Here is an 18617-nt window from a genome sequence, read left to right as displayed (position 1 = left end):
ACTTGGGAGGCTGAGACAGGAGGATCACATAGGTTCGAAGCCAGCCTCAGCTACTTAGTGAGGCTCTCAGCAACTTAGTGAGACTCTGTTTCCAAATAAAATATAATATAGGTCTGGGAATATATCCTGGAGGTAGAAAGCCTCTGGGTTCCACCTCCAGTACCACCAAAAAAAAAAAAAAAGGGGGGGGGTCTAGTCTCTCTCCCTGGATATAAGAATCAAGGCAGGAAATAGGCATTAAAATAACAATCATGCTAATGAGCAATGTTAAAGTTATATAAATTATGTAGAGGATATAATACTGTGAGAGAATAAAATGAAGGAATCTAGCCTAGACTCACTGGATGGTCACAGGAGGTAGGAATTAAGATGCAGAGTATGGGGAAGAAGATGTCAAGAATCTGGGTCTGGCTTGTTTAAATATTTGGAGGATGAGGACCAAGTGGATATGTCAAGTGAGCAGCTGAATATATGACTTCAGGTCTCAGAAAGGTTATCTGGGATGGAGACTTAAAATTGGTAGCTATTTACATATTGGAAGTAATTCAAGTCATAAGTTTGGAGAGTCTAGCAAAGAAGTGCAGCTATTAGTTAGTCTCAACTGACAATGGTCCTCCTCTTTTGGCGGACGGCATCTTCTTTGACCCAACTTCAGGCAGGTACACAGGGCAGTGACGGAAGGAGACACCTGCCCCACCACTTAGATCAGCCCAAGCAATGCTGGCCACCAATAGTGTGATCAATGGTGGATCAGCCTCACATCCACCCTCAACTCAATAGTTTATACAAATTTGCTCAGGGAAAAATATGAAGGGAAAAGAAATGAACTAAAACAGGTCTTAAGCAACTTCATTATTTAATGGCTGCACAAGAAGAATGCAAATCAAGAACAAGATATGTCAGAGAGAAACATTATGTAAACCTAGTAGTATTAAACACTCATACCCCCAGTTTATACTTACAGTGTATTCCATGGTACCATGGGGCTTCTGAACCACCATCTTCTTCTCTTTTTTATCATGAGTTTTATTTTGATTATCATCTGAAAATAAATATATAAATGAATAACTTTATTGTCAGGAATTGAAGGCAGAGTAAAATTACATTATATGAAAATGTACTGTTAAATAGGATAAAAATAAAAAATGACACTAATAGAAAAATGGACTAAGGGCACAAACAGGCCACACTCATAAAAGCACACTATTCATCGATGAACACCCAAATAAATGATTAATACTACCTAGGCTTAAACAGTATGAGTGAAAACAATGAGGTAATGCTTACCATTATTAAAATAATAGTTTAAATGGTAATGATGGTGAACTTAGAGCAAAACCAGCATAATTATTATAAAAATGATGCATAATTCAGTTCAGCCCTTTTAGAAAGTGATTTTGGTATTATGTAGTAATGGTCATAAAAATGTTTCTTCTCTCATTCAATAATCCTTCTATTAAAGTTTTATCCTAATGACAAATTCAAAGTACAAAAAATGCTATATGCCAAGTATACGGTTATTAAAATTTTGCATGTTTGTTTGTTTGTTTGTTTGTTTTGTGTTACCAGGGATTGAACCCAGGGGCATTCTAACTATGAGCTACACTACCCCCACTCTTTTTATTTTTGTTTTTTATTTTGAAAAGGTTCTCACTGAGTTGCCGTGGGACTCACTAAATTTCTGAGGCTGACTATAAACCTGCAATCCTCCTGTTTCAGCCTCCCAGATACTGGGATCACAGGCATGTACCACTATGCCAGGCTTGAGATATTATTTATAATAATAAAAATTTGAAAAGACCTATATATCTTACAACAGATTAAGCTGGACTGTAGGTGTTGCTGTTTTCATAGGTCAGAAATAGTCAACCATAGGTAACTACCAATGATTCAATCAAATTTATATGGTTAAATAGAGCTCAACATATTAATTCAGATATAAAAAATACAAAAATATTGCAATAAGTAAAAATCATGACAGGAATAACATAAATTGAATTAGCCAAGAGGAGATGCTCCAATTTCCATGGGAGCATAAAAAATGCAAATTAAAAATAGGTATCCTTTTATATCTCTTAGTTTGACAAAATCCTAATGGTAGAAATGTGAGCTGCTACTAAAGAACATAAACTGGTTCAGCCATTCCAGCAAATTGAGCAAACAAGGCTTGCATACCTATGAGTAATTTAATTCACTGATACACATTCTTTCCCAGGAGGTATGCGCTTCATATGACCATAACGACCTACTTGAGGATATCCATCACGTCATAGGTGTGCACTGAAGGAGTGTAGCCAGCGGGTAAGTGAAATGTGGTAGATATCCCCTCTGGGATTCCAGGCAGTACTTAATGACAAGCCAGATGTATATCCAGCAACAAGTTCATATTAAGAAAAACAGAATGGGATGTAGAAAACAGTACCATTATACACAGGTAAAACCAATGGCTACAAAATAACCACACTTTTTCTGGGGTACATAAAAAATAAAAGCCCATCACACAGAATGATGTGGTCTGGGGAGAGAAATGAGAGTGCGGAGTGACTGTAGAAGAGAATTAATAAATAGCAAGGTGCTCTGACCAGTGATGACATGTACTCTCTGAGAAGTGGAATCTAATCTAAGGTCCTACAAGCACACATTCACATGGAGAAATTACCAACATCATTTCATCTACATAACAAATACAGAAGTACTGAATGAGGATTGTAAGGTAATATAAAAACAAGAAAATAGTTAATTCACAGAGAGTTTATCTGGCTTTTAACTATTTCCTTGATATTTAAAATTACAAACCAAGGGGGGGGGAAGAAGTTGCTAAGAGTACTGTTTTATTCATTTGTATATTCAAATCAGATCCATTCATAGACCTAAAGAGATTCTAAATTACTCTAGACTACAAACAGTAATCTCCCTACCTTTAGGTGGCAATATCTAAATTACTCCAGGAAGAGAGGACTGATGACTGTGGTTTCTCAATATTTAGGTCAGAAGATTCTATACAGCTTATATTCAAAAACCCAATTACAATAGGGTGAAAAGAAAAGAAAAAATGTGTACTAAAAAATGAAAAATGTGAAACCAGGTGAAAAGAAAAATGTGTACTGGTTGAAGTTTTCAGAGTGAATTTAACATGTACACCTGAATTAGTGCAAAAATCAAATTACTTTCCATAGCCGGGCGTGGTGGCACATGCTTGTAATCCCAGCATTTGGGAGGCTGAGACCGGAGGACGGTGGTTCTTGGACAGACTCAGCTACTTAGTGAGGCCCTCCGCAACTCAGTGAGACCCGATTTCAAAATAAAGAATAAAAAATAGGGAGGGAATATAGCTTGGAGGTTGAATGCCCCTGGGTTCCAACCCCAGACCCGAAAAAAAAAAAAAAAAAAAACCATAAATTACTTTCTATAGGTTGGTAGGCTAGAAAAATATCAAACATTTAATATTATGAACTTTCCCTTCACAGTCTAAGATTTTGAGATCCTTGAGGTAGGATGACATATCCATCTTTGAACATCTTGAGCCTAGACAAGACAATCAGTAATATATGGTTAAATGAACTTTCCAATACAGATCAATGAACCTAAAAATATATTATTGCAGACAGTACTTTTTTTTTTGCAGAAATAAAGTCACAGTAGGCAAATCATATGCATTTATCAAAGCCAGAAATCAAAGACTATATTCTGTACTTGCTCAATTAAGAAAAAAAGGAATGACTGGCAAATTCCAAGGATCAAATTTAATTTTCTACCTATTATTATAACACAGGGGAAGGTTTCATATCGTGTCTGTGTTAGTCAGCTTTTCACCACTATGACCAAAATACCCAACAAGAACAACTTAGAGGAGGAAAGGTTTATTTTGGCTCACAGTTGGCTGGCCCCAAGGCAGAAACATCATGGCAGGAGGGCATGGTGGTGAAAAGCTACTGAGACCATGGCAGCCTCAGAACAGATAACCAGAGAGGGAGGAACTGGGAACAGATAGAGGTCCCAAGGCCACACCCCCAGGGAGCTCCCTCCTCCAGACACACTCAGACTTCATCACCCAGTAAATCCATTCAAACTATTAATCTATCAGTGGATTAATTCACTGATCATGTTAGAGCCATAGAGATTCAACGATTTCACCTCTGTCATCCTGGCAGTTTAGGGGGATATTTCATATTCAAACCATAACAACTTCCTAAATTTTCTGCAGTGAGCTGTAAAGATGGCTATCTATGTATCTCAGTGAATGAGATCCTGTCAGATTCTGATGTCTTACCAAGTCAGATTCTGGTACACAGAGTCCACGACATACCGAAGAGAGAGCTAGGAAGAGGCACGAACTGTCTAGAAAAGGATTGTCCTGCCACACATCAGGATGGGGCTCCTATTCCAGTGTTTTAGGCGAAGACCTGTGACCTCCAATGAGGTTATTGTCTCTAATGACAATGTCACGTCCATCTTGGCTGCAGGCTTCCCCTGTTGCCCTTTATGCTTATCAAGTTCTGACCCCTCCCCTGCTTAAAGGACCTTGAGGCAAATTGCGTAAAAGTATACACTGCCAGAAGGGAAAGCTAGCCAGGTGCTCCTCAGAATTTATTCTGAGCAAAGTAACCAAACTTCTTACCTGCCCCACCTATGAAGTCCTCAACACTGGCTTTTCCCCAGTCCAAAAAGGAAGTACTTGTGTTAGAATTGACAAAGACCATAGAGGAATGAAACACAGGCCCTTCAGCCTACCTCACCTGGTTTGGCATAAATACTAGATGTGGAAACTGGAATGGGACAGAGAATAGGATGTCTGCATTGACCTCAGGCCACATGAGCCTTGGGGTGCTGCCTACGAGTCATGGAGTCATGTCACCTCTTTTCCCACTCTAAAAAAAGGCCAGTGTTAAAAAGTGTCCAGAACACTAGTTTCTTGATTTCTGGTCTGAGAAGATACTAGATGCAAGTTTACTAAGAGAAGACGTCTTTTTCTCTCTAGGCATTGGGGCTAAAAGAAGATAATATCCAGCAATTTTTCTGGGGCCCCCAGGATCATGAAGACTGGCTGTGAAGGACTTTTTTGCAGTGTAATCTGTGAAGTCTTGGGTGAAGTTATGATTACCAAGAGAATAAATGTTAAAAGGAGGTCTGAGGTTTGAGAATCGAACTTTAGGAAGGCTTAGATTTGGGGAATAAGAAATAGCATGGCTGATGTAAGAGGAGAAAAGAAATTGGAGGAATGAGAAAACAAATGTAGTATCATATAGGTTGTGGATACTGTCAAATATCACATAAAGTCCACAGATGATACCTGGAGGTCACAGAGAGCTCCTGAAAGGAGAAGGAGCTCATGACAGATGGTGATAACCTTATCAGTAGATAAGGTAAGGTCACACAATAAAATGCAGTGGGGTCTAGAAGGGGTTGGGGGAGCAAAAGGGGAATTTGGAAGGGTTATGGTGGCTGTACTAGTATTGGGAATGGCCTAGGAAGATTGGAGAAAACTCTGATTATTAATATATTTCAAAAATTGGGTGAGGGCAAATCTGTGCAAGGACTTGGTTTCTGCCTAAAAGCAGGCAGATATTCCAATGTAAATTAACCTAGCTCAAAGTAATAAACCAGTCAATAGGAGAGGAGAACTAGGCCTTTATCTAAAGACAGATCTACATGATGATCTAGGGAGGATGGAGCAGGGTTTGACCTTGCCCTTCATGAAAGACACCTTGCCACACCTTGCTGGGGGAGGTACCTTACAGGGACGTTCACTATGTCAGGATTACATAAACAAGATGGAGGTCATGGGTATAAAAAGTCGGGTTCACATGTGATCCCTTTGGTGTATTCATTTCAAGTCACCCCTCTATGCCAGTCTGGTATGTAGCTATATTTCTATTTTTTGTATTTCTATCTTTCTAATAAACTTCTTTAAATCTTCAGCAACTGTCCAAGCTATGCATATTTATTCTTAGTTTAGGACAAGAACCCGTGGCTTTATTTCTGTTTTTGGGTTTTAGTGTGGTTTGAGGAAAATTGTATCCGGGACCCGAACAGGGGTCCCCGAGACCAGTTTCCCCACAACCATACTCTCCCCAAAACCGTAACAGTGGCAAGGATAAGATTTTAATAACATGAACATAGAGAAGGAAAATAACAATAAGGGTTTTGTTAAGTTGGGTCCTGCACTCATGTGACTTTCTGTCACATGACCTCTGCAGGGCAAGGGAGGGGCTGAAACCCCCGCGAGAATTGGGCGTTCCCATGAGTAAAACCCCCATCTCGCGAGATGCATGCCTTTAAAAGGAGAGCCCGCGTCCTCAAGCTTCGGACAGGCGCGCGGGCCCCACAGTGCCTCGCCCTGATCCCCGGGAGAGCCGTGCCATTAAAACTTTACATGCCACGTGTACCGGACCTCTCTCGTGTTTTTCACACTCCGCCGTACGCACATTATTTTTATTTTACTCGCATTTAATTTTTTATTTTACTTATCATTTGGTGCCGAACCGGGAGAACTCTTGGGTCCCTCCCCATTTTTTTCTTTTTTTTTCTTTTTTTCTCTTTTTCTTTTTACTCTCTTTTTGAGCCCTGGACTCTCCGACCCGCCAGCAGCTCGACTGTGAGGTCCCACACCAGCGCTCCGCTTGCAGGCGTTGCTCCCGCCACTGCCGCCACTGCTGCCCCGTGCCTGCCTGGACCGTAAGGCTTCTTCCCCAGCCCCGCGCTCTCCGGGAGAGCCGGCGGCCTTCTTCCCGCCCCAGGCTCTGCTGAGAGTCTGCGGCCATCTTTCCGGCCCCGAGCTCTGCTGAGAGCTCACGGCCATCTTTTCGGCCCCGCGCTCTCCGGGAGAGCCGGCGGCCTTCTTCCCGCCCTGGACTCTGCTGAGAGTCTGCGGCCATCTTTCCGGCCCCGAGCTCTGCTGAGAGCTGGCGGCCTTCTTCCCGCCCCGGGCTCTGCTGAGAGCTCGCGGCCATCTTTCCAGCCCCGAGCTCTGCTGAGAGCCGGTGGCCATCTTTCTGATCCCACGCTCTGCTGAGAGTCTGCGGCCATCTTTCCAGCTCCGAGCTCTGCTGAGAGCTCGCGGCCATCTTTTCGGCCCCGCGCTCTGCTGAGAGCCGGTGGCCATCTTTCTGGCCCGAGCCAGGCAGCTTGGCACTTGCTCTGCCTGCCAACTGCCTGCGCGGGCCAGGACCTCTGCCTGCCGCTTGTACCTCCTAAAGCACCGTTCCAGCTTGGTTCTCCGGTCACCGCCGGGACCTCTGGCCGGTTTGCCCCACCCGCCCCGAGCCAGGCTCACTGGCGGTGCTCCTCGGGGCCCAGCCTCAACGTCTGGCGTGTGCCTGGAAGCCATTTTGTCTCCACGCCGCGGGCCCGGCAAGCCATGCCGCCTGCGCACCCCCACTTATCCCACCTGCGCCAGCCGCCAGTGCCGTCCACACCAGCCACCGGCATCCACGCGCCCCAGCTCCACCACGCTCCCAGCAGCTTCTCAGCGCTTCTGTCGCAGCCAGCGCTGGCTGGCAACACTTCACTCCGGTAAACTGCCTCCTTCCCTTGGTTAGCGGGTTCCGGACTTGGGTCTTCCGGTCCACTGGGACCTAAAAATCCAAGCGCTTGGTGACCCATTGTCCCCCGGTCCACTGGGACCACGCTGCGGATGACCAGGTCATCCTCCGGTTTTGAGAAGGAATGAAGACGTTCTTCCCTATCTCTTAACCTCTGTTTCCGAACGATTGAGCAGGGAAATCGGGGACGCCCATTTCCTGTTCTTCGTTTCCGTCCGCGAACCAATTATGGGGAGTCGAACCTTTATACTAGCAGATGCCCTGAGAGCCTGTCTGCCTTGATACGAGTTGGGAAATAGGTTGCGGTGGCCCAGGAATAGTTAGGAACTTTTATAAGCGGTCTGGTATCCTTCCAAATGCTCTCCCCCATCAGCTTCCATTTATTTTCCCGCCAGCTGCCATTTTGTGATGGCGCGTAGTCACTGCCTGGTGATGTCACAGTCGCCATCTTGGCCCGCGCCAGACTGCAATTTTGCTGGGCGGCCCGTGTGGGCGCGCCCTAGGTGCTGTGGGAAACGCCGGGGCTGGGGCGACACCCTCTGCCCGTGGGGAGTCTGCGTTGCCATTCTTGCCAGACACCAGCCCCGGGACGTGCTCTTTGTGAGTATAGGTCCGTCACAGCTGACAGAACCTTAACATAGCATCTAAGTTTTAATTCCAGAGAGAAACAGGCGGAAATGGAGCGTACACTCCGACTTTGCCAAAAAGCAGATCCCTGGTAGCTGCCCTTCAGCTGGCGGTGGCGGCTCAGCCCTCTGGAGCGCCACCTAGGTGTGGAGGACTGCAACAACAACTACCTCCAGGAGCCTGCCTGAAGTGGGGCGAAGCCACGCCCACCAATCAGACTGTGCCCGGCGTGTGGCCAGGAGGGCCACTGGAACAGTGCCCTAGGAAAAGGTTGAGCCCCAGGTGCCTCAACACAGGGGGAGCACCTTTCCAGACCAGGCCCTGCCGCTGGCTCTACTCAGCCTGGCTGAAGACTGACGGCTCCTGGATCCCTCAACCTCCATCCTCTTTGCCAGCTCAGGGTAGCTCTCCAGGTACTGAGTAAGCCAGTCTCCTTTTTGGTCGCCTGCTCAATCTCATGATTTGTTTTTTTTCTTTAATAGCCCTTGCCTGTTCAAGCCTCCTCAAGCGCACATCACTAAGCTGTCCAGGGTAACCTCCAATTCGCACTGCAGCTATGCACCCACCTGCACCCCCTTCTGGGGGACTGGACTCCCAACTCCTCCTGGCCTGGGGCCCCTGACGACGCCCCTTGACAGCAGGAAGAAGCTAGAGGGTCCAATCGTCATCCATTATCCCTACCATCAAAAGGCCAGAATGTTAAGTTGGGTCCTGCACTCATGTGACTTTCTGTCACATGACCTCTGCAGGGCAAGGGAGGGGCTGAAACCCCCGCGAGAATTGGGCATTCCCATGAGTAAAACCCCCATCTCGCGAGATGCATGCCTTTAAAAGGAGAGCCCGCGTCCTCAAGCTTCGGACAGGCGCGCGGGCCCCACAGTGCCTCGCCCTGATCCCCGGGAGAGCCGTGCCATTAAAACTTTACATGCCACGTGTACCGGACCTCTCTCGTGTTTTTCACACTCCGCCGTACGCACATTATTTTTATTTTACTCGCATTTAATTTTTTATTTTACTTATCAGGTTTGCCCAAGGGTGGAGTCTCAACATCATGTGACAGACCACTCAGAGTAAGCAGATATGCCACTGTGATGCCCACCTGTGGGTTTTGTGATGTACACAGCAGGGCAGCTGAAGCTAGGCCAGGCATAGGTGAGGGACATGCTGGAGAAGTTAGGACAACGGCATAATAAAATAGTTCTCTAATGCTGCTTTTAAAAAATGCCACAAATTTAGTAGCTCAAAATTTAGAACAAACACAGATGTACTATGTTACAGTTTCATAAGTTAGAAGTCTGTTTTCTTTATTAAAACTCTAGAGTAGAATCAGCTTCCTTGTACTTTTTTTTTTTTTTTTTTTTTGCGGGTCTGGGGATGGAACCCAGGGGCATTCGACCTCCGAGCTGCACCTCCTGCCCTATTTTTCATTCTTTGAAACCGGATCTCACTAAGTTGCAAAGGGCCTCACTAAGTAGCTGAGGCTGTCCCCGAACCGCGCGATCCTCGATCCTCCGGGTCTCAGCCTCCCAAATGCTGGGATTACAAGCGTGCGCCACCACGCTCGGCTTCCTTGTACTTTCTAACTTCTAGAAGTGAGCCACAATTTTGGGGGGGTTGGGGGGGGAGGTAACTTTCCTCCATCATCAAAGCCAGCAATACTGGCCAAGTCCTTCTTACACTGCCATTACATACACTAGTTCTTTCTCTTCTGCCTTCCTTTTTCACCTTTAAGGTCCCTTGTGCTATGATGATCCTAGGGCCAACTTAAGATACCAGGCAGATCTATTTAAGGTTGGTTGATAAGCAACATTTTTCCAACTATAGTCTTAATTGACCTTTTCCACATACCCTAACAGGTTTGGGGTATTAAGGCATAGATATCTTAGGGACCATTATTTTATCTGCCACATATGAAGAACAAACTTATGTAAAAATGACAATATTCTCAAAGCATCAAAGAGATGAATCAAAGACAAGATTTTGAGGATTCAAGTAGAGGTGTGGTCAGTGTGTATGTTGAAAGAAAAGACTGGGTGATTTAAGAAATCAAGTACTGGATAAAGGTTTTGTTTTTGAGAAAAACAGTCATTACTAATATCCTTGAAACTTGATCACTTGGCTCTTGTCACAGATTAGTGGTGATTGGATTAAGTCAGGATAGTGGACATTATTCATTATTGCACTTGAAAACAAACAATCTTGAGGTGAGGGTAGATGCTTGCAACCCCAGCACTTGGGAGGTTTGCAGCCATCCTGAGCAACTTAGTGACACCCAACTTCAAATATAAAAAAATAAAAAAAATAAAATGGGCTGGGAGTACAACTCAGAAGTAGAATACCTCTGGGTTCAATCCCTAGTACCACAAAAACAAAAACAAAAAAAAAAAAAGAAAAGAAAAGAAAGGAAAACACAAACAAGAGAACTTGTGTACTTGTTGAATCCTGATTCCATAATCTCTACATATATAGGAAGGGCATACAAGACAGTGTGTAGCCTCTCTGTCCCCTCCAGTATTAGCAGTTATTTGAAAAAGCAAAAACACAGAACTTTAAAAAACTTTAAAACACACTGGCCTTACACTCAGTGTGTGTGTGCCCCCTTCCCCCCTTGAACGGTCAATTTTCTCCCTCCATCTATCTCTATCATAAGACCATCTGAATGGGGATCAGGAAGCTAACAACACAGTGCTCTCAACACTTGTCTACAGAAGAAAGAAGCAAAACTTGCCTGTGTCTCTAGATTTTCCAAGAAAGGAGTGGTCTCATGTAGGAGCAGGAAAACCTGTTTGCAGGCCTGTCCCTATGCTACCACTTGATACATTAAGCTATAAAAATTTGGTTACATTAACCAGAAAATCAAGCCACATGCCATCTTCTTTATGTCACCAAACATCTCATTATGGTTTGGGTTAAGGGACCATGTGAGCTGGATTCAGCTAGTAGTCTGACAGCTTAATAGCTGCGTGATGATGAGCAAGTTACTTGAAACCTTTGTGCATCCATTTCCCCATCTGTAAAATGAATATCCTACTCATAATATTGTTGGGAAGATGAGAAGAAGAACACAGTGATCATCTCAGAGGCTGGCAGAGAGAAAATGCTTAACCAATGTAATTATTATGAATAGTAATAACACTCGACACAAGTGAACAGCTATTTGAATAGAGTAGTGTGTTAAAATAATTATAAAGTATCAGAAAAAAGGTTTCAATCCAGAAAAACAACAATGATAAAGTATTAGTAAGATTATTAATTAAGGGAGAAAACATTATCTGATCAGTTCGATACATGCCGAGAGAGCCTCTGATGAAATTAAACAGCCAGTTATTTAAAAAATGAATAAAATAACAAAAATCCAACTGCTATTAAACTAAAAATAGAGTGAATCTCTTAACATGATAAAGAATTTTGAGTTACTTCTTGATATTCATCAGAAATGTGTTTCTGAGAAAGCACTACAACTCTAAAGAGTGTGCTTCAAAAGGAATTCCTAAGAACAAAAACTGAATGACTTCCTGATGCCACTTCATGTCTGCAGTAACTGGAGAATTCCCCCAAATCTCCCTGAGCTAAGAGAGGCCTCTGCCTTGGCTCTCTGGAAGAACTATCCCAAATTGTGGTGGGGGAGATGTGCACCAGCACCAGTGGGCTACACATCACTGCTTTTCCTCCAGCTGTGTGGTGAACCCAAGTGCCTGAGAACAAACTTTTAAGGCTTCTAGAGGTGGTATGTACCATCCCACTGAGTTACAGCATAAAGGCTCACCTTCTATGATGTGAAGTCAAATCACAAAGTAAAAGCTTTGTAGTACAGATACATTCAGAAACACCATACACACAATGGAGACAGTGTGAGAACCCCAAAGATCAAGAGAATCTCTGAAAATTACTGGAGAAAATGATTGTGTAAGCAAGCATTCCAGGCTCCCGAGCATGTGTCAATGGTTTCTTGAGAAACTAAACTCTCTTAAAGTCCTTCTATCAGAATCCCAAAGCAAATATTAAAGAAAGGAAAAAAAAAGTAAGTTAGGGATGTGCCTTAGTTGAAAAGCACTTGCTTGGCATGTGCAAAGCCTTAGGTATGGTTCCCAGCACTGCAAAACAAACAAAAAAAAGTAAGACACTAACCAACATCAATACAAGACTTTCTGCTTTCATGGTTTAAACTTGGTTTGGTCCTGGAATGTCTATTCAAAGCAATATATAAAAGAATTTTAAATATTGAAAAGAAATGAAAATTTTATTATTAGCAGATAAATTAATCATATACTTAAAGGAACTAACATAAAAATGTCAAAAAATGATGAAATTAACTCAGTAATGTAATAAGATATAAAAATATTTATATGTATAAGAGCAATGTAATTTGAGAAAGTCCTGGGCATAGTGGTATCCAACTATAAAATCTAGGAATAATTATAACATGATATTGGAAAGACATATAAAGATTATATATATATATATATATATATATATATATACATGTATAAATTTTGGAATATTTACTGAAGTATGTAAATGGAAGCTTAGAGAAAAAGAGGACTTATGTTCTCATATAGGAGACATTTTTATAAATATTTCATTTTTATTCAAGTTAATGTTTAAATTAATGTCATTTAAGTAAAAATTAACATTGTTTTGGAGAAGAGACACTTTCCAAATTGATAACTAGGTTTATTCAGAAACATGAATATATAAAATTATTCCTAACTATATTTTAAAAAGAAATACAGTAGAAATACTTTACTAATTTATAAAGCCACAGCAGTTAAATAAACCACTGCTGTAACTTGGCAAAAAAAACAGGAATTGAGAGCCGGATGTAGTGGCACACACTTGTAATCCCCACACTTGGGAGGCGGAGACAGGAGGATTGTGCAGGTTCGAAGCCAGCCTCACTGGCTTAAGAGACCCTGGTTACAAATATTAAAAAAAAAAAAGGTCTGGGAGTGTAGCCCGGAGATAGAAGGGTTCCATCCTGAATAGCATCGAAAAAATAAAAAAATAAAAAACCAGGAATCGAGTTTAAAATAAAAGCACCATTATAGATCAGTGAGAAAAGGTAGCTTTTTCCATAAATATCATAACACTTTATGTTCAAGGACAGGCTTTGGCATCTAACAAATAGCAAATGAGGTTGAGTCAACCTCTTAGTTACTGTGCAAACAGGGGTAAGTGGCTTTGGATACTTAGAGATAGTTTCCCAGTGTGTAAAACACGGATGTTACTGGGCTCCTACTGAGCATTTCTGTAAGGAACAAACAGGGTAACTCAGGAAAAGCAATCTGCAGTGAAAGAAACAAGGCCACAAAGACAAAGTTATCATTAGTGAGGCTTGGTGAATGCTGGCTAAGATTTGGAGAAGCATTTAGATCACTCTCAAATCTATGTGCAGACCGAACCAAGAATTAATAATAAAGCCAGACATGGTATCACACAGCCTGGAGTCCCAGAAACTCAGGAAACTGAGGCAGGAGGATCAGTTGAACCTAGGTGTTTAGAGCCAGTCCAAACAACATAGTGAATCTCTGTCTCTTGTAAAATTACAAAATAATAATAATAAAAATAATGTCGGGCTGGGCATGGTGTCTCATGCTTGTAATGCCAGCATTTGGGAGGCGGAGACTGGAGGATTGCGGTTTGCAGACAGCCTCAGCTACTTAGTGAGGCCCCTTGCAACTCTGTGAGGCCCTATTTCAAAAATAAAGAATAAAAAATTAGGACCGGGGGTGCCACTCAGAGGTAGAATACCCCTGGGTTCCATCCCCAGTACTGCAAAAAAAAAAAAAAAAAGTCATAGATGTCTTTAAAGAAAACATAGGACTTAAATCTGCTTAAATAACATGTTCTCTGCTGGCAATGCATGCTTCTGAAATCATTGGCCTGACTGTAAAAAGCATAATTAAAATGTTCAGTGTTGTTATTTAGCATCTTAGAAGTAACTTCTGGAAAATCTGTCATAAGCTATTCCTTGCAATGAAAAAAGAAAAGAAAAAGATGTTTCAGGGAAGAATGAATTCAGTGCTTTGCCTTAGAATACAGAGACATAACATGTAGGACATTACAAGCGATATGAGTTTATAGAATTTGATATTTTCACGACCAATATTTGACTAACATGAGTCATGTCCAACTAAAATATATAGCACAAATGCCTCAAGGGCAGGGAAGTTGTCTATCTTCTGAACCATTTTACCTCAGAACCTTGCAGTACAGGCATGGAGCATGCCCTCACCTGCTGGCTGAATGAATCAGCTAATCCAGATGACTCAGATAAATGAAGACACAGAGGACTGGGGCTGTTTTGTCAGTTGATTTATATTAACTATACAGCCGGTGGGAATTTTGAGTGTAACTACATAAATGACCAGGTCTAGTCATGAATCCCAGTAGTTGTAGCAGTGAAGTAGTAAACGAAGTAGTTAAGTTTCAATTGTATCATTCAAATTCCAGATCCAGAGAAAAGGAAACTCTATGCATTAGTCACCTTTTTTCTTCTGTACTAAGAAACAGTGTTCTTGGGGGGAGGGTTGGATAAGTGAGACATACAAATTTTATTAAACCGTTGCCTTATTTTTCTCCCAGAGTTGATTTGGGGGACGGAGAATGATGTCCACCAAGACTTCACTCAACTTTGGGGACAGAGGGCTGGGCTTTAATTCCCTGCTCCATACTCATCAGTAGAGAAGTCTGGAAAATATATCCGTTTTTGCCTTTATAAAACAAACGACTACTTCTTGTAGTAACTCTCGGTGAGTCATAAATTAATGAAATAGAGCATGTAGCCCACAGGAAAGGCTCATCCAAAATAGTTCTTTCTGTTCTTTCTCATGCCTGAAATTACTTCTCCTGCCATTGCTCCCCCTTTCTCACTTCCAAAAACTGATTGATTATTTATTTATTTATTTATTTATTTATGGTACTAGGGATTGAACACAGAGACATCCTACCTCTAAACTACACCCCCAGTCCTATTTTATTTTTTTATTTTTGAAACAAGGTCTCACAAAATAGTGGAGGGCTTCACTAAGTAGCTGAGGTTGGCCATGAACCTGTCATCCTCCAGTCTCAGCCTCCCAATTGCTGGGATTAGAAGTATGCACCACTACACCTGGCTTCTTTTTTTTTTTTTATAAAGGGATCAAGACTTAATTGGATAAGTTTAAACTTTAAAGAAAATATAGGAAATATATAAAAAGGCAATTATACAGAAATCAAAACTATAGAGATCCCCTGTATTAATACATTTGGGCTGCTATTAACAATACCATAAAATTGTAAAAACAAAAATTTATTTTCCACAGTACATTTCTGGAAACTGAGAAGTCTAAGGATAGGGCACGAGCACTTTCGAGTCCGCTGGCACAAGCTCCCCAAGTCCTTGAAAGGTGGAAGTGTGGATGGCACCTCACTTCTAAGAGCACTGATCCTAATCCCCAGGGCGCCACCTGCAGGAACTAATGACCTCCCCACAGGTCCCAACTCCTAATGCATTACCTGGGGGATGAGGATTATGATCTATAAATGGAAAGAGGAGGAGGGAAATTTATACCATAGGAATAATTTTATTTATTTGTTTACTTACTCTGTGTGTGTGTGTGTGTGTGTGTGTGTGTGTGTGTGTGTTATGTGTGTGACTAGGGATGGAACCCAAGGGCATTCTACTTCTGAGCTACACCCCCAGCCCTATATTTTGTTCTTTATTTTGAAACAGGGTCTCACTAAGTTGCTGAAGGCCTCAGTAAGTAGCTGAGGTTGACTGTCAACCTGTGATCCGCCTGTCTCAGCATCCTCAAGTACTGTGATTACAAGCGTGCATCACCACATCTAGATCACAGCAGTCATTTTAAAAAAACAGATGAACAGCTGGGCGTGGTGGCACACGCTTGTAATCCCTGCGCTTGGGAGGCTGAGACAGGAGGATGGCACGGGTTCAAAGCCAGCCTCAGCTACTTAGTGAGGCTCTCAGCAACTTAGTGAGACCCTGTTTCCAAATAAAATATTAAAAAGGTCTGGGAGTATAGCCTGGAGGTAGAAAGCCTCTGGGTTCCACCCCTAGTACCACCAAAAATAAATAAATAAATAAATAAATAAATAAATAATAAATAAATTTATTTAAAAAAACACAGATGAACAAAAAGAAGAAACTAATGTTTGCATTTGGTGACTATACTTCCAGCTGCTCTCTATGCCCCCTTTTAGATGTATATAGATGAATTATTTTTATAATAAATTTGGAATAATAATCTATAACTATTGCCAACCCACTTTTCTACTACAACAATATGGTGTGAAAATTTTCCATATCATTAACTGTTTTTCTAAATCATTTTAAGATGACACATTACAGTCCTTTTTGTATTACTTAAGTTATTATTACTTTTCTTCTTTTAAACAATGCAATGATAGTCACTGTAGTTAAATCTTCTAATAAGTTCACAACTATTTCCTTAGGGTGAACTTTTGCAGACAAAAAGGTTTTCCAGTCAGAGTGTATGCAAAAATCAAGGCTTTTGCATGGTGGTGCACTCTTGTAATCCCAGCATTCGGGAAGCTGAGATTGGAGGATTGTGGTTCACGACAGCCTCAGCTACTTAGTGAGGACCCTCTACAACTTAGTGAGACCCTGTTTCAAAATAAAGGATAAAAAACTAGGGCTGTGGGTTTAGCTCAGATGTAAAATACTCCTGGGTTTCATTCCCAGTACCAGAAAAAAAAAAAAAGCAAGGCTCTTTATAAAAATGATCAAACTTCAAACTTTCCTTCAAAAAAATCAATACTTCCTCATCATCAATGTATTTATGATTTAAATAATCCATCCCTTCAAATTCACATGTTCAAATCCTCATCCTCAAGTCATGGTAACAGAAGATGGAAACTTTGAAAGGTGATTAGTTCAACCAGACAGAATGAGATTAGTGCCTTTATAAAAGTCCCATTTGAACTGGGCGTGGTGGTGCACACTTGTAATCCCAGCATTTAGGAGGCTGAGACCAGAGGATCGCAGTTCGTGGACAGCCTCAGCTACTTAAGTGAGGCCCTCTGCAACTCAGTGAGACCTGGTTTCAATATAAAGAATAAAAAATAGGGCAGGGGATGTAGCTCGGAGGTCAAATACCCCTGGGTTTCATCCCCAGACCTGCAAAAAAAAAAAAAAAAAAAAAAAAAAAAAAGTCCCATAACAGCCGGGAGTGCGGGCGTGGTGGTGCACGCTTGTAATCCCAGCGCTTGGGAGGCTGAGACAGGAGGATTGCACACCTACTTAGTGAGGCTCTCAGCAACTTAGTGAGACCCTGTTTCCAAATAGAGTATAAAATAGGCCTGGGAGTATAGCCCAGAGGTAGAAAAGCCTATGGGTTCCACCCCGAGTACCAGAAAAAAAAAAAAAAAAAGTTCCATAGCTAGGCATGGTGGTGCATGCTTGTAATCCAAGTACTTGGGAGGCTAAGACAGGGGAATGCACAGGTTCGAAGCCAGCTTCAGCTACTTAGTGAGGCTCTCAGCAACTTACTGAGACCCTGTTTCCAAATAAAATATTATAAAAATAGGTCTGAGAGTGTAGCCTAGAGGTAGAAAGCCCCTAGGTTCCATCCCCAGAATCACACAAAAAATGAAATAAAATAAAATAAGTAAACAAATAAAGTCCTATACACTGGGCGTGGTGGTGTACACTTAGAATCCCAGTCCTTGGGAGGCTGAGATGGGAGGATTGCAGGTTTGCAGTCAACCTCAGTAACTTAGTGAGACCCTGTTTCAAAATAAAAAAACAAACATAGTGCTGGAGATGTAGCTCAGAGGTAGAATGCCCCTGGGTTCCATCCCCAGTATCACACACACACAGAAAAAGTCCTATAGAAAGAACGCTTGTAGCCTGGCATGGTGGCGCACGCTTGTAATCCCAGCATTCAGGAGGCTGAGACCTGGAGGATCGGGGTTCGCGGACAGCCTCAGCTACTTAGTGAGTCCCTTCACAACTTGTGAGACCCTGTTTTAAAATAAAGAATGAAGAATTGGGCAGGTGGTATAGCTCGGAGGTCAAATGCCCCTGGGTTTCATCCCCAGACCCGAAAAAAAAAAAAAAAAAAACTTTTCCCTTCCCCATGTGAGATGGCATCAGCAAGAGGAAGCAGGTGCTCTTTGAGAAAGGAGACCCATGCCAGGCTCTGAGTGTGCCAGTGTTTTGATCTTGGACTTTGCAGCCTCCAGAATTGTGAGAGATATCTGTTGTGTATATACCACTTAGTCTATGGCATTTTGTTATAGCAGCCCAAACAAACTAAAAATTAGGATATGTTCCCTTGTACTTTTCTCAGTTCACTTCTAATTTGATTTTTCCAAGCTTAAAAGCTATTGTCCAACATTTGTGAGCATTCCTTTGCAGTGGGATTTTCTGTAGTACCAAGTGAAATATAAACATGATACATGAATCAGGGCACAAGGTTTGCCTCT

At 42.1% G+C, this 18617-nt stretch overlaps 1 protein-coding gene across 3 annotated transcripts in view; it reads right to left on the bottom strand.

Annotated features, from left to right (window-relative positions):
• Positions 1-18617, bottom strand: part of NCOA7 (nuclear receptor coactivator 7) — a gene marked incomplete at its 5' end in the record, with an annotated part of 136793 nt that overhangs the window by 66164 nt on the left and 52012 nt on the right. For all 3 annotated transcript variants that reach the window (XM_080700627.1, XM_080700628.1, XM_080700629.1), the window contains one exon: positions 963-1042. In XM_080700627.1, coding sequence (XP_080556753.1) covers positions 963-1042 — 80 coding nt within the window. The remainder of the gene's footprint in view (positions 1-962; positions 1043-18617) is intronic.

This window comes from Muscardinus avellanarius (assembly GCF_963383645.1).
Source record: "Muscardinus avellanarius genome assembly, chromosome: 8".
In the NCBI taxonomy this organism is placed as follows: Eukaryota; Metazoa; Chordata; class Mammalia; order Rodentia; family Gliridae; genus Muscardinus; species Muscardinus avellanarius.
Note: the sequence above shows the minus strand (reverse complement) of the source record. Positions and strands in the feature narration are given on the sequence as shown.